General features: G+C 52.5%; 1 protein-coding gene across 17 annotated transcripts in view; it reads right to left on the bottom strand.

The window, feature by feature from the left end:
• LDLRAD3 (low density lipoprotein receptor class A domain containing 3) overlaps positions 1–23094 on the bottom strand; it is a 417721-nt gene that overhangs the window by 70948 nt on the left and 323679 nt on the right. For 7 of the 17 annotated variants that reach the window (XM_023653878.2, XM_070229294.1, XM_070229296.1 and 4 more), the window contains one exon: positions 2572–2715. The exons of the other annotated variants lie outside the window; for them this stretch is intronic. In XM_023653878.2, coding sequence (XP_023509646.2) covers positions 2572–2715 — 144 coding nt within the window. The remainder of the gene's footprint in view (positions 1–2571; positions 2716–23094) is intronic. 17 annotated transcript variants of the gene reach the window in all.

Raw genomic sequence — 23094 nt, 5'->3', positions numbered from 1 at the left:
ACCCATGCTTGCGTTTCCATCGGGGCCAGGGGATGCCTTGTGACTGTTAGATGGGTGAGCAAGGCTGTGGGAGGCAGGGCGTGGTGACCGGGCCAGAGTCCCTAGAAGAGAAAGGGGTTCGGATACTGGTGCCGCCACGCCTGTGTGACCCCAGGCAAACTCTACTCCAGGCTGAGATTGGGCTCCTCACCTGCGCAGTGCAGCTAACGCCACCTCACTGGTGGCTAGGAATCTGCAGGGTCAAGGATTTAACATCATGCCCACCACACAGCAGGTGCTTAATAAATGCTTCTTATGTGCATTAACGACAGGTTACACCAATTTGGCTCCTTTTCCAACTGCACTTAAATCCCACCGGAGTGGTGTGGCCCTTTGTGCCCTGGGGTTACATGAGCCCAGGGGCTGGGTTTCTGTGTGAGTGCACAGTGTCTTAAAAGATTTTGAATTTTTTTCTTCCAGCTATTAAACATCAAGAGCTTTCACACAAAAATTCCAACCAGAGCCCTTCTGATAAGGACAGAAGAGGAGGCAACACAGTATGGGCTTTCACCACAGCGCCCGGCTGGGGCCGAGCTGGGGCTTCCTCCTCACGGAGTGCGTGCCCTCCACTGTGCATGGTCCCGCCTGGCCGGCGACACCACCACCCACCTGCCTGGTCCCTTGGAGACATCAGTACGTGCGACTCAAGGCGCCAAGAGCAGAGGTGGGAAGCAGAGAGCGGGCTGAGCACGCACTGTGGGTCGACTCAGTGAGTCCTTGCAGCCCTGTGTAACCAACATTCAGTCAACGAGGAGCCAGGTTTAGAGTGGGCAGGTGACCAGGCTGTATTACTGGAATGCCACCTCAAGAGCTGTTAGGCTGGACGCGACTGCAATCACAGACAGACAGAGCATCACCCGGAGACGCAAACGGACGCACTGCCTGTGTCTAGCTCTGCGGCAGCTCACCTCACCAATCCAGGGGGGACGTCCAAACGAAGTCTAGACTGCAGCCCACACTTTCATCAGGCAACACCACCAGAGAGGCCACGAACCAGGTGTGAGCCTCGGGCACTGCTGTGCAGAGCGGCCTGACAGGAGGCCACGGGGCTGCAGCGTGTGGGCACCGCGTGCGCAGCCCCGAACCCCGGTGGCTGTCCCCAGGGCAAGGGAGGCGGCAGCTGGGGGTGGGCAACAGAGGCTTCTTTTCTCAGAAAACAGAACAAACTAGGCATGCACAACCTCTCTGAGATTCAGGAGAGGGCCCCATCGTACGGCCTTTTAAAAAATCAGTGATGCTGCAGTTTCACAGAGCAGATCAATACTGCAGTTTAAATGAGATCCTACTGCCGTCAGAAACGCAGACGAGGCCGTGCCAAGCCACAGCCCGCCTCCCGGACTTCCCACGGCCAGACTGCTCACCGGCCCCGCTCCGATGGGGACGGGCTGAGCTGCCGTCTCCTGGGCCGGGACACCGGCTCCGTCCACCTGTTGTCACAGAAACCACCAGCTGAACTCCTTGCCTTCGTCTACACTGGTTAGCTGACACGCCCTCCTCCCCAATCCGTCTCCCTTTATTGACTGACTCCCCACCCTCAGCCCACCAAACTCCCGACCGCTTGAACCCGGGTGCTGCGTACCCCGAGGCCCATCAGGTGCGCCCTGGAGTCTGTCGGAGCTGCTCAAATTCTGTGCCTGCCAGAGCACCAGACCCCAGGCCTCAGGGCGGCTCCTCCGTTTCCTGGAGGGAGGCATCTGCTCCCGCATCCTCCCCAGCCTTCTAAGGCGCACATAACCTGACCCCGGCCTGCTCTTGACTTTGATCTCTGCTGTGCGCTCTGGGGAGTTTTTACAAAGCAAACGCCCGTGAACTTCCAGGGACGAGCGCGTAAATCACGCAGGTCCTCCCAGGCCTCCAGATGCTACAAGCACGACTCAGCCAGGATGGAAGGAAGGTGCACAGGGGCTCACTAAATAAACTCTACCCTGCCTGGGCCTCGCAGCCGGCCGCCGGCATCCTCACACCTACTGGCACCATCAGATCCACACACAGCCCAGGGCGCGAGGCCGCGTGAGTGACACACGTCTCCATAGAGGGCAGAGACTTCTCAAAAATACAGAGAAAGATTTTTAAAACTATATATATGTTATATTACATACTTTTAATTTTACAGATGTATATTCAACAGCACCCAGAATTTCACACTAGCTAGGATTTCGTCACTTTCCATTAATTCTTTTAAAAATTAATATTTTTCAGATAAAGCAAAGGTTTCCTCACGCAGCCCCTCTCAAATGCACTGTCTGCCCACTCCTCAGCCCACTGACTCCAGGTAATCATTTTCTTGAGTTTGTTTTGCAACCTCAAAGTCAGTTTTTACATACTTCCCTATTCATATTTATACCTAGAGTCACTATGTAGCATTGGTTTGTACGTGTTTTTAAAGTGCACACAAACCGTATTATTCCCAGCCTATCAGTGAACATCTTGCTCTTTTGTAAAACTCAAGTGCTGCATTACCAATGCCCATCTAGGGGGTTTGGAGTCTTTTCGTCATTAGAAACAGTGAGGACAATACCCTCCATCACGTACTTCCACACACGGCCAGATGTTCTCCAGTGTGCGGAGGGTCCTTGCTGCTCATGTTTGATTGGTCCTGTCTCCTGGAGGGTGAGCATCTTCTCCGAGGATCACAGTTGACTGGATTTCCTCTTCTGTGACCTGCCCAGGTCAGTGCTGGTTAAGAACGAACAAGCCGCAGTCAGAGGTAACGAGCACGGCTTTCCAAAGCAAACCAACCCCCTCCTCTGCTCATCCCGGCCTCTTCTTCGCTCGCTGCCAGAAGGAATGTAGTTACTTCTCCCCGGCATGGCGCTTACCCAGTAAGGGATGTGTCGTCTCCAAGGGCGGCCCCGAGGCTGTCACGCCGACCCCACTCCTGACACAGCCTTCAGGGCTGTAGCACCAGGAACCAGCCCGCGCCCGACTCCACAATTACAGAGCACCCCATCACTTCAGCCGGCCTCCCGCTGCCGGCTTCGCGGAGGAAGAGATCTTGTCATTCGTCTTTCCACGCTAGCTCTTCCTAATATCCATGCACAAAGGGCACTCCCAGCCCGCCCTTCACCCCTGTCTCCTCGAGACAATTTAAACACTGCCACGGAGGATCACCCAACTCCCAGACCAACAGAGATACCAGCTGCCTTCCTGCTGCTCTCTCGGAACTGGCAGCGTTGGGGGGTTTAGCGGAAAGGGCACAGGCTTGCATTCATCAGCTGTGTGACTACAGGTAAGTTACCTACCCTCTCTGAGCCTCAGACACCTTCCCAGTAAAGATGCGGATGGTTGTAAAAACTAAGAGAAAATACGCATGAAGTGATTGGAAGATACCAGGCACTCAATTCATGTCACCGGCGGCAACTCAAGAGTTCCTTGTTAAAAATCAATATGTCAAACGCAGATCAGCTCTGGAGAGACACGGAAGTAAAGCTGTGGACTGGAGCGAAGACACACGCCAAAGTCAGGACCATCTAGAATTAACTGACGCATTCTGTGAGCTGGAAATGAAGTCTTCACAGGGAAGGTGGGATGTTTAGCTGAGTCTGGCCCCACCGTGGGCACGTGGCAACGTCCTGGAGACACTGTTGGCTGTCACCTTGAGGGTGGGGGTGCTCCTGGTCTCTAGCAGTAGAGGTCAGATGCTGGCAGACCTCCTCAGCACACAGGACAGCCCTCCACAACGAAGAATTCGCCAGCCCAGAGTCCAGAGTGCTGAGATGGAGACACCTCATGCCGCGGGAGAGAGCAGGGAATCCTGCAGCAGGGAGCAGACGGGAGGGGGCCATCTCCCTGAGGTCATAGGGACATTTACCCGGCTCAAGCCACAAGCTCACGGACGATGGGTGGCGGGGAGAGGCAGGCAAGGTGTGCAAACAGGTACAGATGGTCCTGACTCCTATTGAGAGTAACAGCCTGAGGTCAGAGGCCAGCTCCCTGGAAGCCTGCTGGCTCACAGGCTGCACTCACAGAATCGGAGAGGGCAAACTGGAAAATGCCATCCCCTCCCAGGGTTCAACCTCCCACCAGCACGAGTCCTCTCTGTCGCCCAGCCATCCCCCACCCACCAGGATCACATCTTCCAACCGGCGCCATCTTCTGAGCCACAGGCAGTTTTTGAATAAGAAGGGTGAGGGCAGTCTGGTTGCAACATTTTGTCACCCCAATGAAATTATTAAGTACTAATTCATCTGATTCCCATTTTTTAATGAATCATGAGCAAAGGCAACTGCCAATGCAAAGCTCTGATGAGCAGGAGATAATGGATGTCGCTCTGACGCGGAAATGAGTCCAGCCAAGAGCAAGGAAATCGGGCGTTTCTACCTCAGAGTGAAAATGCCATGTAGGTCACCCCCATCAATCTGTTTACGGAACCCTAGGACTCTGAGGACCCCACTTTGGGAACCTCTGATTTGGTCCAGCCACTTCATTGTACAGAAGATGAACCTGAGATCTAGAGAAACTATCAATGAGCACTAACACTGATCTGGTCTTGTATCACGTCAGGCACTGTGCTAAGACCAGACACACTATCTCACCGATTCTCTCAGCCACCCAAGGAAGTAGGTACAATTATCCTCCTCAGTGACTTGCCCTTCAGAAAGATTAAGAAAGGTAAGAGGCGGGATGTGAGCCCAGGTCTCTGTGGTTGCACAGCCATGTCCTTGCCCACAAGGCAATGGTCCTCTTGCAGTGAGCAGCCAGCTCGTGGCACGGCCGACCGTGGACCCAACCTCGTCACCTTCAGTCAGGTACTCAGGCTAACGATGCTCAAAAGCAACAGCCTGAAGGGTGAGAGACAGCCGCCCGAGTTGTGGAGAGCCCAGGAAACACCACCCTCAACAGGCAGTCTGGCTTTTTTTTTTTAAGCATAATCACTTAAAATTATCTAACCTTAAAAAATAATAAGGCCGCCTGAGCTAGAGAAGTCTGTGAGTACAGACAAGACAGTCACTCATCGCTGGAGCAAATAAACTCGTACACGCTCACTCGGCTGCCCTCGCCCTCCTCTGGCGGCAGAGGACAGCTGCCTTAGTGGCATTTTGCAAGAAGTTGTCTAGGATTAAGGGGTGGAATTATTATTTATCCGTTCTAAATATGAGTCTTGCTAATTAGGTCATAACGGTACTCATTTATCATCTGACTTTGGAGCATATATTGTATCGATCTACAACGTTGTCCGTGGGCACAAGGCGCTTATTAATACTGGCTCAGCTCCAGCGAACTGTTCTCACAAACCTTAAACCCTCCCGGAAACCAATTCAGGTGTTCGGCTGCCTGCAGACGAGGGGCTTCCTGCAACGGGCGGTCTCCATTGGGGCTGCCTCCACTGGACACTTTGCCTTCGGAATCTTCCCCCCTGATTTTGACCAGAGTCCCCAGATTGCACAGGATCTGCTAATTCTGGCAGGAGAAGTTGCAGGTAAAATGAACTCATGTGCTCATGTCATCAGAAGCTGGGTGGATAAACATGGACTTGTAGCTATCTGAACTGAATCCCGTACTTTAAAAGGTGTGGAGGTGGCCAAAGGGTACGGTATTTTGGCTGCAGCGGCAGAGGGCAGACCCGTTGTCCACAGACACAAACAGCGGGAGAAAGGGCACACCACAACTCTGTCCCCTGGTCAACCCCAGTTCAGGTCACTGCCCAGTGACGGTCGAGGCTTGGCACAGATGGTTTGGTTATGCTCCACGGACTCTTTCTAACGTTTACGCTGATTCTGACTCTGCCATTTCCTAGCTGTGAGGCTTCAGGGAACTTGGTGAGCCCCTCGCCATCAGCAGCCACGTGTGTGAAACAACAAGGCCCCTCTATGCTGCAGGGCCCACATGGAACCTACACAGAGAGTGCACAGGAGGCACCAGGGCCGCACACCTCCGTGTAATCCTAAAAACGGTCGGCTCTCACTGCCACTCACGCCCATGTAGGCAGACCACCACGGAGCGCAGGACTCAGTGTGCACCGGTTCACACGCACGGATGGCGGGCTGGGTAACGGGGAAGCAACCGCTCACCCTGGAGGGCTGGTACTGGAAAGCCTTTGCGAGTCAGACTTCTGGCCGTGTAGGTCCACGAGATGTAACTCTAAGAAACAACGCTGTGGTCGAGCGCTTTTGGGAAAGGCCAGATACTGCCTCCCCCACTTAGGGCTTTGTAACGTGCCCAAGAGCATCATCCAAAACTCGAAATAGTCCAAAGGCCAATGGACTTTTTTTTACTCAGTGTTTGCCATCCTTCTTGAATCACAGAACTTTCTAGGGCATGGGTGGGAGAGGGCATGAAAAAGCTGTCATTTTAGACACTAAGGTTAATGAAAAGACTCCGAATGGGAGGAGAAGGCAGGACGAAGGAATGGAAGGTCAGAATTATTACCAGCCCCCAACGGTGTCTGCCAGAAATGGCTACTGTCCCTGACCGTCCCAGACTCCACCTGCGAAAGGGCAAAAGCTGGTCAGAGGCATGGAACTGGAATGTGCAGCCCAACTTGTCCCAGGCATCTTCTTGGACTCCTGGCTTTGACCTGAGTGATCTGGTTACAAGAGCAAACCACAGCAAAACCTTGTGTTTGTTCAACCTTGCATTTAAATGCTTTGCATAGACAAGAGGAGAGGCTGCATCCCTGGGCCGAGGCAAAAGATGGTGGAAGCCTCGGCCATCCCAACTGTCCATCTAACTTCATCCTAGTTTTGCTGCATCTACAACAGGGAGGAAGAGAAAGAGGGAAAGAAGGGGGGCGGGGGATCAAAGAGAGGACTGAGAGTGAGGACTGCGGGAGAGAGAGGGACCAGGTGAGGAGAGTGGAGAGGGGACCATACGCAGAGAGAACTGGAAGACTAATTAGTGTTTCACCCCATTTAACACCCTCATGGTGCCAGGCAGCTGGTGCTCTCCTGGGTGCCTGGGACACCCGAGGTCCCACCACCAACTTGCCAACTCCACGCTCTCCTTCCTGCTCCAGGTCCAATGGCAGATTTTCCAGCCAGATGGGAGGTTCCAGTGTAACCGAATGAGCCCAGGAAGGAAGGGATGGGCGATTCCATTTCTCCATGAGGGTCAGGAGCAGATGGCCCGGGGTGCTGCTCCCGCTCCATTCCTACCATTCAGCTGACAGCCTGGGCTCACGCTCACAACATTTACACGGCTGCCTCCTCCACGGTCTGAGAAGGGGACCCGCAAGAGCTCCCTGAACAAAAATATCTCACTTTCCACACTGCCATTAAGAGAAACGGTAAAATTCTCTCCCAGAGCACCACATCTTTGGATTAAGAAATCACTTCTTCAGACACGCCAACATTACAGACGCCACGGGGTGAGAATCTGTGATGGTGCAGCCTAAGACCTGCTGGGAAAAACAGGATTCAGAGGACTCAGTCTTCACCAGGCCCCAGGAAAGTGCCTGTTAACATCGCTAGCTCGCGTAACCAGCAGCCACGCAGCACATCTAGGAGAGCGGCCGGGACGCTTCACCCCGCTGAGAGGGCAACGGTGCGGGCTGTGTAACGCATCGCGACTCATCGTCCCCTGCTCGCAGGGAACTCGTTGGGATGTCCCCCTCTCAGTTTCCACAAGATGCTGACATTTTAATTTTGCACTGTAGGAGGCAACGTGCGGACGAACACAATCTGTTTCGCAGTGTCTGGTTGTCCATCCAAATGCTTGGTGTCCTTCTGGTTTTGTCACCATTCCTGTTATATTTCATCCAAAATCATCCAGGTTGATATGCATGCACGTATGCGTGCATGTGTTGTGTGTGTATGCACATATGTAAATGCACACGTGTCTACGTATGTGTGTTATGTGTACGGACATCTGAAAGACGGGAAGAAGTGATAGAACCACGTAATTTTCTCAGCTTTCAATTGTTCCAACTGGAAGAGACATTTAAGAACCTGTGTCCACTCGGAGCTGGACCATTCTATCCTCTAAAATAGAAAACGGACTCAGCCCTCTCAGGTGATATGGCAGACATGCTGTCACGGCAGAAGATGCCAGATGCACGTGGACAGAGAGATAGAGTAAGCTGAACTTTCCAGATCACAGGTAAATGAAGGTAAAATGTAATGGGCACACAGGACAAGGTGTCATCATAATCACTGCCTTACGCATCCTCGTAAAAAACCAACGTCCTATAAAACTCATTTTATTATCCCCAAACAGAAGAAGTGAGGCGTGGGGAGGGAAGCCACTCACCTCGAGTCACGTGGCAGCTGAGCAACAGAGCTGGGGACAGGACTGAGACCTGCCAACTCCAGGCTGGTGCCCTTTCCTCCATACACAGCCTCTCACACCCTTGTACTTGGGGGCTCCTCAAAACAGACCCCAAGACCCCAAACGAGCTCACACTGCCCCGGCCACCCAAACAGGCACTACCTGCAGTCCATGCTGTGCACGACACTGCGAGGCGCACAGGACTAGAGGTGACGCGTGGACACGCGAGCCAACAGCCACCGTGGGAAGCTACCTGAGGAACAAAGGAAAGCCACCCTTGCCTGGAACCCCAACGAAATCCAGGGGCTTCTAAGTCCTGAGAAATTCCTCTATCACAACACACCTACGTGACTTTTTCGCCAAATTACCTAACCCTTCTGTGGCTCAGTTTCCTCTTGTCTAAAATGGGGCAATGACACCTACTCCTTTTGGGTTGTCAGGAGGATTAAATAATCTAAAATATAAATGCTTACAAGTGTCACATTCACAGTGCGCATCATATGAGTTATTCCTCTTATTACTGCTGTTAGAATGACACACGTCATCAAAGCACATGCTCGTACACACACATGCTGCTTCTTCTTCCTCTTCTCTCGCACAAAAACGGGTGACTGAGGCACAGTTTCCAACGGGAGGGAGGAGTCCTGGCAAAGGAGGCCCTTCATTCCTGCTTTATTTTCCGTCTTCAGCTCTCCTTTCTAAATAGGTTCGCCAAATTGATGCTTAATAGCTTAATATCAGGTTCACAGTAATCTCCCCCGTCTGAGCTTCAAAGGGACAAAGTGTTATGACCGTTAAGGAAGCGAACTTCAGTTTCAAGTTTCCGAGAGATCGGAGCCAGGAAAACAGCGCTGATCCAAACAGACAGACTCTCAGGGGGCTCTTTAGCAGACATTGGGGTTTACAGATCCAATAGCCGGGCCGGCCGCCGAGGCCCCACAGACGCTAGATGGCACTGGAACACGCTGGAAGCCTCGGTCTCCACCCACCCACCCCCAGATGGGTTCACTGAGGCAGACGAGCAACAGACTGGCAAACCGGAATAAACTCCCCGGACGTTAGTATAAGGAAGAAATATTACACGCTCGTTTTTATCTCTCTGGACAAAACACCCCCAGGCTTTCTCTTCTGGATTTAAAAGGCCAATCGTCACAACAATGTGAACATCCTAACACCACTGAAGAGTACGCTTAAAAATGGCTAAGATGGCCAATTTTCCGTTATGCATATTTCACCACAATTAAAAAAACGAATCGGGAAAAAAGGCAGATAAATCATCGCCAATAAGAGGGACACCATTTTCATTCATAAAAATCAGCACAAGACTGCAGCCAGGAACCATGTCTTGCTTTGGGGTAATGCCCTCCGGCCCCAAAGCAACCAAAAACCTCAGCATTTTACCAGCTGGCTGCCCCGGGACCAGGCAGGGCACAAGGAGGCTCACCCCTCGGCGCACTAGGAACACCCCACTTCCGTAGACAGCGACTTCTTGTCTCAGAGACGCCTCCGAAGCAGGTGACTATCACACAAGAAAGGCCTCTCACCCCAGACCAGCTCTCAGATGCGTCTGCGCTGCTCCCAGCCTCGCTGTCGGCAGCTCACCGGTGTGGAAAGACAGGGGACCCGCTGGGAGCTGGACTGCAGGGCGGCGAGGGTGGGGCGGGATCGCCCACAGCAGGAGTTGCCACTCCTCCGGCTGTCCCCACCAGCGATCCAGCCTGCAGGGCTCCACGTGGGCTCCCAGGGCAGGCAGGGTGGCTCCGAGAGGCCAGGACGGTGGTCCAGGAAAAGGCCCGTGGCCAGCAGCAGGGCAGGGCGAGGCCCTGGAGTCCTGAGAGCGCCAGAGCTGGTCCATGAGCGGAACAGGGGTCTGGGCACTGGGCTGGGACTCCGCTCTGACACCGTCCAGCAGAGTGAAGGGGGCGGGTCTCTAAGCCTCGGTTTCCCCACTGCGAAGCGGGGATAATAATGGCAATAGCTCCTGCACCAGCTGCTGTGCGCAGGACCTGGCACAGCGTCTGGAACCAAGCAGGCGCTCAGAATGGGCTAAGACATCGAGAAGGACAGGGAGCTGGAGGGACCTGAAGAGGAAGCCTTAGGCTCGTCCCAGACTGGGCTCAAGGGTGCCCTGGCTCAGCGGATAAAGCCTGCTACAGCCCCACAAGCCACGTGGCCTCCTCTGGGCAAGGCGGCCTGCCTCCAGCCCCTGCCTTCCAGACTGCCCTCACACCCTCCACAGCCTCCCACTCCCCGGGCCGCCATCAGGGTCTAACACGGCCCCACGGGCAGCTCCAGCAGATTTTTTCATGATGGTCTCTCCACATCCCTGTCTCCCCGTCCGCGTCCTGTCCTGGAGGCCACGCTCCCCTCACCCCACGCCCTCACGCGCTGTGCCCTCCACTAGAAAACTCTCCCCTTCTCACCCTCTGCTCACGGCTCAGCCTCAGCTCAGCGCCCCCTACTCAGTGCAGCCCGGCCTGTGCACAGCGCGCCCTACACACTTCCTTCCACGAATCGCCACCTTTGAAACGGCCTGCTCAGTGCCCGTCTTTCCACTACACCTTCAGCTGTGAGCGTGGGGCCTCAGCTGATGAGAGTCCGCCATGACTGCTATCGTCCCGGCAACAGATCTCCACTGAGCGCCTCCTGTGTGCCAGGCACGGGGCTGGGGGCTGGAGGTCCAGCAGTGAGCTTGATAGATGATTGACAAACAGATGAACAGACAGACAGACAGATACATAGATAGATGGATAGACAGATAGACTGACAGATAGACAGATGATAGGTACAGTAGTGAACAAGACAGGTGCACACATACAAACATTCATAGATCCACACATACGTACGCAGATAGACACACACCCACATACACACATAGATAAAGGCGCTGTTATCTTTCCGCTCGAAGAGGCAGAGAACCAATGCCATACTCTCTTCTAAGGTAACCCTCTCCCTTGCCACACGAACCTGGACATTTACACCTGGGAAGGCCCACTCAATCTCTCCAGCCGGATACAGGGGCCAGGTCCCTTTCTACCCTCCCCATCCCCAGCATCAAAGCTACTACTGAGTCCTGTCACCCCTACCCCCCCCAACATCTCGAGCCTGTCTACTTCCCCCCATCCTCAAGCAGACGGCCAGCAGCCCTCCTGGGGAGGCGGCCATCCAGCCAGGGCCTCTGTGCCAACCTTGGCCTCTGCCCACTGCTGCTCCACCCTGCAAACAAAGAGATTTTCTAAGTGCAAATCTGTCCTGCCCTTTGGGTTCCCTCTGCTCTTGGGATAAAAATCCAACTTCCACGGCCCCCAGGCTCCTACAGCCCTTCGTGAGAGGCCTCGGCTCCTCCCTCCGCGGCCCCCAGGGGAGCATCCGTGCACCTGACGCCGAGTGATCTTTATCTGTCGAAGCATCCAGCACAGAGCCAGGCAGAGCAAGTCACTGTCGAACAGGTGAGAGGGGCCGACGCTCGCCAACCAATGGGAGGCAGAGGAGCCCCTCCCGCCGGGTCCTGACCCCTATGGGGTGGGTATTTACACAGACGCTGATGAACTGTTTGCCTAGACACCGTACCACAGACAGACAGGAAATCAACTACTCAGCTTTCAATTCCCATTCTGAGTGTCATCGCAAGCCCCTTCTGCATCAGTATGTGGCATCTGAGCCGTGAACCTCTGGGTCAGGTCAGCGGCTGTGAGCGGCTCCGGGCTGCCCCGACGTACATCCCCCAGGCGGTGGCTCAGTCTTCACTTTGAGCACACAGCTGGAGAAACACCCGGCACACACCCTTGGAAGAGCATTACAACACCTCAAGAGAGGATGCTGGACCTGCAGGAGGAACGCCAGGGAAAGCAGTCAACTGTGTGCTCGGGAGCTTGCAGGAGGACACAGCACACAAGACAAGAAACGGCGCACAGGGATTCAGAGCGTGAGCTCTGGAGTCAGGGCCACGGTCTTACCAGCTGTGTGGTCTTGGACAGGTTACTTAACCTCTCTGAGCCTCTGCATCTTAATCTATAACGAGAAGACAGTAACAGTAAAAAGGGTACAAAATAGATGTGGGGACAAACGGGATCATCTAAATAAAAAACTGAGCACGGTGGCTCAGACACGGTCAGAAATTTATCCACATAATGTCATTTACCACGTAACTTTACTGCGGCTGCTACTTCTGATATGGAGGCACAAACCAGCCAAAAGCCTAAACGTCACAAGGGTGATCCCGCAGCAGAGGACACTGAGCACCTGCCACGTTCTAGCTCGTTCCAGGAGTTATACAAATGTGAATTAATTTCAGTCAAAAAACAATTTATGAGCTGGTACCATTCTATACTATTTCATAGATGGGAAAAGTAAGGCAAAGAGAGATTAAGGAATCACCCAGGGTCAAACAGCACATACCTCATAAATTTAAAACTGTGAGGGTGGAGCCCTTCCTCCCTAGTGCTGTTTTATTTTCTGATTCTAACTTTTACAGGAAACAATTCATAACTCATATTTTTTCAAGGCCCCATTCAACCCGTCCCCAGCTCCAACGCAAACCCGCATACTTAGGATATTAACACAGGCGGCCCTTGACTTACAACATTCAACTTAACCTGCCTTTGCGATGGCGGCTCCAGCCGGGAGTTCCAACCGCTCCCAACGGGCTGGCTCTGAGACGAGGTCAGCGTGGGGAGTCGTCTTGCTTCACAGATTTACTGAGGGGGACTGTAGCTTTGTTCATTTTCTTAACTTTTGAAACACGCACACACACACTTAAATCAGCTGTGAAACGATCCTGTGTGTGTGTAACGGCCTATCCTGCTTTAGAACAATCTTTGAAAACTGTTGACCTTGTTCAACTTCTCACTCGATGCTTTTTTTTTTTTTTAAGATTTTATTTTTTCCTTTTTCTCCCCAAAGCCCCCCTGTACATAGTTGTATACTCTTCGTTGTGGGTCCTTCTAGTTGTGGCATGTGGGACGCTGCCTCAGCATGGTTTGATGAGCAGTGCCATTTCCGCGCCCAGGATTCGAACCAACGAAACACTGGGCCTCCTGCAGTGGAGCGCATGAACTTAACCACTCGGCCACGGGGCCGGCCCCTCAATGCTTTTTTTTTTTTGAGGAAGATTAGCCCTGAGCTAACTACTGCCAATCCTCCTCTTTTTGCTGAGGAAGACTGGCCCTGAGCTAACATCCATGCCCATCTTCCTCCACTTTATATGTGGGACACCTACCACAGCATGGAGTGCCAAGCGGTGCCCTGTTCACACCAGGGATCCGAACTGGCGAACCCCGGGCCGCCTGAGAAGCGGAGCGTGCACACTTTAAGCGCTGCACCACCGGGCCGGCCCCTCGATGCATTTTTGACTTATGATGGGTTTATTGGAACGTAACCCCATTGTAAGTTAGGAAGATCTGTATTCCTTAATAAACATAAATAATAAAATGATGGTAGCCTTTAAACCCTGCATATTTAGCTTCTACAGTCATTTTTGCCACCTTCCTTATTAAGGTCACAAGATTGCATGCTCAAGGAATAGGAATGTTATTTATTTTTTAAGTTACATCTTTCTTTCAAAACATGAAAGTAATTTGCTCAGTGTAAAAAAATGGAAAATGCCTAAAACTAGACATAAAAGTCCCCAGTGACCCAACCTCAGCGATGCCCACTGCTGGCATTTTGTGACTTTTCCTCCAGGATGACCCTGCACACTGTTGTTCACAGAATTGAGCCTGCGGGATCCCACTCGGCCAAGGGTTTCAACCTGGGTGGTTCCGCATGTTCCAATTACTTAGCCATTCAAGACACCCACTGGTCTTACAACACAGGTCCTTTGTAGATTCTAACTCCACAGAGCTCTTTCGTCCTTTCAACAGAAATTAAAAAGGAAATTAAAGTCACAGACACGCCACATAACACCAGGAACCCTGGAGTCCTCACAGCCTTTAAAAACCCAAGGGCAACTCAGACCACCCAGCATCCCATTACTGGATATGTTAACGAGCTTCCACTGGAAAACCCAAACAAGGCCGACAGCCCCAGCGGATGACCCTGGCACCAGAATTCCCGGCCCCAAAACCACAGCTGACAGCCCCTGGCTTCTGGAAACCAGCCTCCCACTGCTGACCACTCCAAGGGCCAGGCTTCCTCCACTGCTCTGAAGCGGGAGTGGCTGAAACGAGGGTGGCGGGGGTCCCTGTGATAACGTACTCTCTTTGATAAGCAAGATGAGCATTTCAGGAAGGCTGAGCGATTACACTGGGATAAAGGAAACCCTTCTCTCAGTGGGTGTACACTTCAATTTAGGAACTTGGCGCAGGACTGGCGATGGTACAGAGTATGAAGAAGAGCAGGCCCGCATCTAGGAACTGAAGAGCGATGCAGGGCCCCTGAGAAGCCGCAGAGGTGGGAGACGGAGCAGGCAGCAGAGGCCTAAGGGTGGCGAAGAAAGGAAGGGAGGGCAGTGGAGAGCGCTGAAGCTCCGGGGGAGCCTGCTCAAGTCCTGGAGAGCAGAAGGCAAGGATGAGAGTGGAAACAGGACTAGACCCTCCAAAACAGACTGCAAATGAAGGGTATGGAGAAGCATGTTGTGCACAGATTGCCATGCACGGCAGCTCCAGACTGACCTTCTTGGTCCCCGGCTGGGCCTCAGTATCAGCCTACAGCTTCTTCCAGCAGATGCCTTCCAAGAGGAGAGGCCTGGCATGAGAGACTGGACTGAAGGGGCTGCTGGGGCGGATGGAAAGGACCACAGAGCCCACCAGACCCACCTTCTGCAGGGCCTGGAATCGTCTTGCCCGGTGCATGGGCTGGAAAATGTCACTCTCCACCAACAAAATTATCTATCCAACTCCCCTAAACGGATGGACAGAACTCCGCACAAAGGGGACCCCCAAACCTATTTACTTTCAACAGCAGGACTGGGTTTGCACAGCTGAGCGCTCGGGGTTCAGGGTTGCACAGCACACGATGATAACCCTGCAGCCCCCGAGGAGATCACCCCTGAGGGTGTGGCACGCTGAGCAATGAGGTGCAAGGAGCCTGCTACCCCGGGGCGCTGAGCTCATGGTCAACCCCGTGGACCGGCTGGGCCTCTGTTTCCCCTCCGACAGATGGCGCTCACTCGTTCATCCATTCGACCAACACCAACTGTCCAGTATGTACTGCTAGGGATCATAACATGCATGACGACAAGGATACGGCAGTTCACACGCTGTGAATGCTTCCTGCACTGGAAGCATTTTCATGGCTTAGTTAATTCATTCTCTGTAACAAGCCCATCATTATCCCCATTCTACAGATGGAGAAACAGACGACAGAAAGCTTCAGTCATTGGCCTAAGGTCGCACCATCTAGCTTAAGTGGTGAAGCGAGGATCTGAGCCCAGGAAGTCGCTCCCAGAGCCCACACTCTGAAGCTCTCCCCTGCCTCTGAGTTCCAGGTCTGGGTGCACACAGATGAGCACACGAGTCCGCTTCCTGCTTGCACAGAATCCACAGACCGGCCCGGGAGGTGGGGAGGGGGAGGCCGTGATAATAGACAAACCTAAATGCTGCCCAGGAAGGGACATGCCGGCGGCTGTGACCAAGGGCAGGAAGGGCGAGGAGAGGACCGTGTGCCTCTGGAGAGTGACCAGGGAAGCTGTGATCCTCACGGCGGCTTCTGGGCGAGTCATAGCACCTGCAAAGGCCCGCAGACAGGGAAGGGCTTGGCAAATGCAAGAAAGGAAAGACCGGGTGGCTGGAGGCACCTGGACAAGTGTGAGAGTATCAGGAAAAGATGTGGTTGGAGAGCAGCTGGGAGCTGGAACCTACATTGCAGTCTCGGTAAAGAGTTCGATTTCCCTCCAAGGCCAGTGAAAGGACTCTCAAAATACCACCTTGTAGAGCCCAGTCAGGAGGGCCATGGTGAAAGGAATCGCCAGGCCATCCCAAGCTGTGCGACTTTTTCAAGTTACTTAACCTCTCTGGGCATCAGTATTCTCATCCGAAAAACAAGGAATAATAATAATGCCTACCTTATAGGGTGGTTGTGAATACGAGAAGACTCAGTTATATGTGTAAAGGCACTGAGGCTAGTGCCGGGCATGTAAGAGGTTGTTTGCACGTTACTTGGTGGACTCTGCCCCCAGAACTCCAAGTTTCTGCCATGTATTCAGTAAGTTTCCTAGTTTAGCGGGGGAGGTAGCGGTAAGGGCAGAGCCAGCAAAGAGAAGGAATGAGGCAGAATTAGTTCATAATTAATACTGCTTGCAGCCGTTACGGTGACAGGCGCCAGATAAACACATCAACAGGACGGAAGAGCAGCCTCCGCTGCCAGCTGCCGCCATCAGCCCCTTCAGACAACTCTGCGGGCAGATGCCTAACCTCAGTAGCCTGGAGCATCCCCTCACATTTCACGTGCAGCTCTCCTTTTATTCCCTCCCCATTTTATTTAGTCTGCTTTCAACTGGGAAGCTCCAGCTGCCTTCAGATGCGCCGACTGACGGCAATCCTGCGTTAAGCTTTATTTTACAGTCTGTGTAAATAATGAGTCAGCGGCACACTCGATAAAGGCAGCTGCTGGCTGGAGCCTGAGGCTGGCTCTATGGCCGCAGGACCTTCAGGAGTTTGGGTGGTCGGCACAGAGCCGGTGGGGGAGGTGCTCGGCCACCCCCAGGCGCGTCTCCTGCAAAATAAGGCATCTGCCAGGCCAAGGGCCGGCGCTGCGCCTGCAGCCTGCTCCTCCTGCAAACTTCAGGGCGAAATGCACGGCGGCCCGCGTTCCCCAACCTTTTCAGCTTCCACGCCCTCGGCCATGCAAAGGCCATGCAAACTCGTAGTTTCTCTCCCTGGAGGAAGTATTTCCTGCCCCCCTGACCTTGGGCTTGGCCATGTGACTCGCTCTGGCCAGTGAGACCACAGCATGTGCCACGAGCAGAGGCTTAAAGTATGCTGGTGCTTGTGCACTTGACATTGCCAGGGGAAAAACACGCCCTGGGGAGCACGCTTTCCCCGGAAGAAAGAGAAACAGGCAGAGCAAACCCAGGCCCAGCTTGCAGAACAGACCAGGCCTGGCCTGGTTCAGCCGAACCCCACGGACTGCAGCCTGGGTGCCATCTGCTACTGCACGTCCCGCAGTGCATTTAAAAATCTTCACCGATGCTCCTCACTTGACAGCATCTGCTTGGGTCCTTCTCTTAGGAGTGAGGCGTGCACGGAAAAGCAGACAAGCAATGGGAATGGTCCATTCACAGGTTGCTCTCCTTCACGGGACGCTAAGCTCCTCAAGGCTGGGTCTTATGCCTCTTGGCTGCCCAGCACCTAAGACAGTGCCTGCTAATGACATTGACAGCAATAACCACAGCAACAAAGAGAACAGCAGTGCTACCTGCTGAGTGCTTCCTAGGAGCCAAGCCCTACGCTGAGCTCTTTACCAAGCGTACTTCATTTGACAGTCACAAGAGATGAGGAGATGGGTCTTGTCCCCATTTTTCAGAGGAGAAAACTGAGTCTTGAGAGGTTCCTTCATCAGTTCTTAGCCCTCAAAGGCACAGAGCGAGGCCTTTCCATTTTCTCCCACACCTGAGCCTCTGTTTTCTTGACCACAGCTCCACCTGGATGGTGTCTCCAAGCTGCCCGTCTAGAGCCCCTCGCTTGCCCTCTCGGACACATAGCACAGCCCTTCCTTCTCATTTTCTGTGTGTTCCCTTGGTCACCCAGAGTGTAACATCCTAGTGGGACGGGGATCATGTCTTTAGAATGCAGCCCTTAAGAGCTTCGCCTCTGAGGTCACAAGAGTGTGGGTTCAAATCCTAGCTCTGTCATTTACTGGATGACTGTGCAGCCAGGGTTCTCCGGAGGAGACCAGATAGACAGACAGATAGATAGATAGATAGACAGACAGAGAGACAGACAGACAGACAGAGATTTACTATGAGGGACTGGCTCAGGCAATTATGGAGGCTGGGAAGTCCCCCGATCTGCCCTCCGCAGGCCGAGGCCCAAGGAAGCCGGTGGTGTTCCAGTCCAAACCCAACGCCTGAGAACAAGGAAGCCAACCACGTGTCCCTCTGAGTCTGCGGGCCCGAGGACGGGGAGCACCACCGTCCCGAAGTCCGAGGGTAGAAGATGGACGTTCCAGCTCGAGTAGAGTGAATTTGCCCTTTCTCTGCCTTTTTGTCCTCAACAGACTGGATGAGGCGCACCCACACTGGGGAGGGCCATCTGCTTCACTCAGGCTACCCATTGAAACGCTAATCGCTTCCAGAAACGCCCTCATAGAGGCACTCAGAAATGCTGTCCCAGCTCTCTGGTCATCCCTTAGCCCAGCCAAGGGGACAGACAAAATCAACCACCAAAACGTCCTTGTGCCAGTCCCACAGGCTCCCTTACCTACGTTCCTCCCCTGTAAATGGGGTCATGATAACAGGAGAAACGTCCTCAAAGGATTCCCACGTGTGTGTGAAGCTCGAGTGACCGGGGCCTGGCATGCAGAGACACTGGTGGTTGCTGCTCTCTGCTTCACGGGTTCGCGGGTGGCGGGCACAGCATCCGCAGGGAAGACACCCCCACACTCTGCCTGCGGTCTCTCACTGGCGCAGCCTCACCCTCCCCGCTGGGGCTCAAAGTCCTAGCATCCGCCGCCCCGAGAGCCCATCAAGCTTTCCTCGTCTGCGAAACCCGCTCCCCGGCCTGAGACCCCACTTCTCTGCATTTCCACAACTGGCGATATTTGCCAGAGCGGTAACGGTTTGGTACACATGCTGCACCATATTCTCAGGGCCATCGACGTCTTGCCGATCCAAGGGGAGCCCTCGCTGGTCTGCCCTGCACCCTGCGGAGCACAGGCTCCCCCAGCCAGCACCCTTCAAACGACGGGGCTGGACGCTCCGGGGGTGTGTGCTCACCTGACAGCAGTTCCAGACTCTTCTCACACAGACCGCTCCACGGCTGCACCGTAAGCTGGGTGGTTCCTCATTTATGTTCCAGCCTGGACCCTGCGCTCCCCGACCCTCACTCCTGCCCCCGACCCCACCCCGTGCTCCATGTTAAACATTCTCCCCCAGGGCGCCTCGTGGCTTCCATCATCACTTCCAAGGAGACTCTTAAACTCTATCTATGGCTTTCATTCCTCTACGTTTCTCCCATAAATCAATCCTCCCTTCCCTCAGCCATGGCCGTTCTGTCTGGATTGTTCCTCTAGTCATTTACGCATTTCATCCAGTCGTGAATTCAGCAGGTGATTACTGAATGCCAACTGCGTGCTGGACACTGGAGACAGAACTGCGAATGAGAGACGCAGTTTAACCCCATTGTTGAAATGCCCAAAGTGTGGACTGGGGTCTGGAGCTGGGTTGCTGGGTTCAAATCTGGCCCCTTCACCTATGAGCTGAGCAACCCAGAGCAAATTAACTAACCTCTCTGGTCCTCATTTTCTTCATTGATAAAACATGGACAATAGTGACTGGCTCATGGGGTTCTGGTAAGGTTTAAATGAATGATATGTACACAGTGCTCAGAGAAGTGCCGGGCACATAGTAAATACTCACAACAGCTTCCACTTAGTATAAATATGGCTACAGCTACCACCACCTGTGGAGTAAAAAGGACTGTTATGCTAATGAAGGAGATGGCCACTGGCTTTATGAAGGAGAGGTACGTGGTATTATGAACTCGTCCAGCAAGGAAGGGATCTGACCACCTAAAAAAAAAATGGGGGCCGGCCCGGTGGTGCAGCAGTTAAGTTCGCATATTCTGCTTTGGTGGCCCAGGATTCGCTGGTTCAGATCCCAGGTGTGGACATGGCACCCCTTGGCAAGCCATGCTCTGGTAGGCATCCCACATATAAAGTAGAGGAAGATGGGCACGGATGTTAGCTCAGGGCCAGTCTTCCTCAGCAAAAAAAGGAGGATTGGCAGCAGTTAGCTCAGGGCTAATCTTCCTCAAAAAAAAAAAAAAGTGAAAAATGTTTGCTCTATCAGGGCACAGCTTTGTCTTCTTTCATGTTTGTTTCTTGGCTCGTCTTTAGTGAACGTGAATCTTTAGAAGGCAAGGACTGTCACACACTACTCGTGAATCTGTCCCCAGACCAGAAATACAGCTGAGGGAGTCTGGGTAGTGTATTTATTAAAATGAAGCAGACAAGGATGCCCAGACAATTCAATGGGGAAAGAATAGCCTTTTCAACAAAAGGGGCAGGTACAGCTGGATACCACACGCAAAGGAATGAAGGTGGACCCTTACCTCACACCATCCACAAAAACGAGCTCAAAATGGATCTCAGCCTAAACGTAAGCGCCAGAACTATAAAACTCTCAGAAAAAACACGGAGTAAATATTTGCCAGCCTGGATCAGGCAATGGTTTATTAGATATGATACCAAAAGCACAAAGAACAGAAGAAAAAAAACAGATGAACTGGACTTCATCAAAATGAAAAACTTTTGTGCTGCAAATGAGACTGTCAACAAAGCGAAAAGACAACAAACAGAATGAGAGGAAATATCTGTGAATCATATATCTGATAAAGGACGTGTTGACTTACAATGCAACAATAAAAAGGCAACCCAACTTAAAAATGGGCAAAGGATCTGAACAGACCTTTCTCCAGAGAAGATATAGAAACAATCAGTCAGCACATGGAAAGATGCCCCACGTCAGCAGTCATTAGGAAAATGCAAGTCAAATCCACACTGTCACTTTACTTCACACCCCAAGGATGGCTATCATCAAAAAAACAGACAATAACAAGTGCTGGGGAGGATGTGCAGAAATCAGAACCCTGGTGGGAATGCAAAATGGTGCAGCCCCTTTGGGACACTGTCTGGCAGTTCCTTAAAGAATAAGCCAGCGTCACCAGACGACCCAGCAGTGCCACTGCCAGGCATACGCCCGAGAGAAATGAAAACACAGGTCTGTACGAAACTCATACACAAATGCTCATAGCAGCATTATTTATAATAGCCAAGAGGTGAAAATAACCCACATGTCCACCGATGGCTGCGCAGGTAAATAAAATGTGGTATATCCATACAACAGAATGTCATTCGGCAATAAAAGGAAATGAAGTCCCGGCACCTGCCACGACTTAGATGAACCTTGACAGCATCATGCCAAGTGAACCACGCCAGTCACAAAGAGCACACGTTCCAGGATTCTATTGAAGCGAAATGTCTAGAAAAGGAAAATCCATAGAAACAGAAGGTGGGCGAGGGAGGAGAGCAGGGGGTCAGTGGGAAATGACTGCTGATGGGCACACGGTTTCTTTCTGGAAATGCACTAAAATTAGATTGTGCTCCGACTGGGTAAATATACTAAAAAACACTGAATTGAGCACTTTAAATGGGTGACTTGCATGGCATGTAAGTTATATCAATAAAACTGTTTAAAAACCCCAAACAAACCAGCTCAGGACTCTCAACTGAATACAGAGCTCAGCTGACAGCCTCCAATTGGCCAAAGTGCGGTATTTCAGATACACACTCCTATTTTTTCGCTCCTGCCTTTGGAGACGTAGGTGTGTCAAATGGCACAGCATGCAAGGTGTCAATACCGTTCACAATACCATGCGGATATTTCCCCTCTAATTATTAAGTCTTAAGTTTTCTCTCCCTTACAAAGAACATAATGGGAAGAGAACTGAGTTTTAGGGTCTGAAAAACTGGGTTCCTGTCCACTCTTGCCATTTCCAAGCTGTGTGACCTTGGACAAATCACGTTTGTCTGGGCCTCTCTGGGCCTCCATTTTCTCCTTTATAAAATGAGAGAGTTGGTCTAATGTTTCTCAAGCCGAGTGGGAACTGGTATTTGGGGGCGGGGGGATAATTCGCTGCTTTGAGAGACTGTACCCCACGATGAAGGACTTTAATTTCCCTGACCCCCTCCATTAAACGCCAGTCATGCCTCTGCCCCCTGCCCCACCATTCTGCTCACCGTCAACATTTCCAAATGCGCTCTCTCCCATACCCTCCCTACCGGTGCGGGTTAAGCGTCACTGTAACTAGACACTCTCCAGGGTAACTCTTCTAGCTCCAACCCTCCTTGATGCCAGCCACGCTGTCCCCCCGTCGTAACTTCCGCCTCCACGGAACCTGCTCACCCTCATTTCCACTTTCCACATCTTTTCCTGGAGGATAGAAACATCTGACACCACCATCTGAATTTTCTACCAGATTGGAAGCTGGAGGGTCGACCAGGCAGAGAACGGCCGCCCTTGAAGGCATTTCCACTAATGCTGCCACTGCCCCTGAACTGGCAGAGCCCACACGGGACCCCGTCCTGCGGACACCGCTGCAGCCACGACGTTATCCCGCCCGTCACACGCTGGGCTGGGTGGGGGCCGGGGGCTCAGACGGCCACCAGTTCAGAGGCTTCTGGTGCGTTCCAGCTGAGTAATTCTGTAAACGCATGGTATGGTTCTGGTTCTAAACACTTTTAATGAAAAACAGTAAGGAACAGAGATGGAAACAAAAAAAGACCACAGCAGAATCCAGAGAAGTCCAGAATCCAGCAAATTAGTATAGTTTCTTCTCGTTTTTGTTTCACATTTCAGTTCCTAGCCCAAGTTTAAATATAGCCTGGATTACATGTGACGTGAAGCCGTATTTTAACACCCTCTGATTGTGCGAGTTTTGCAATTCTAATAGGAAACACGCCATAAATTAACCTGAGGCAACTCGTCTTTTCCCAGCGTCTCCGCGTGACCCTCTAGGAGGATGGCCAGTGGCTCCAGCGACTCGCTCCCTTTTCTTCCAGATTCTACCTCACAACTTCTGCTCTGAGAGACGACTCTTGGCAATCAGAAGACAAGTCTTTGTCGTTCCTGATAACCAGCGCGATTTCCTCCAAACTAATCAAGATTTACACACGGCTTTTAAACTGCTGCCA

The sequence above is a fragment of the Equus caballus genome, chromosome 12, assembly GCF_041296265.1.
Source record: "Equus caballus isolate H_3958 breed thoroughbred chromosome 12, TB-T2T, whole genome shotgun sequence".
In the NCBI taxonomy this organism is placed as follows: Eukaryota; Metazoa; Chordata; class Mammalia; order Perissodactyla; family Equidae; genus Equus; species Equus caballus.
This window is presented reverse-complemented; position numbering and strand designations above follow the sequence as displayed.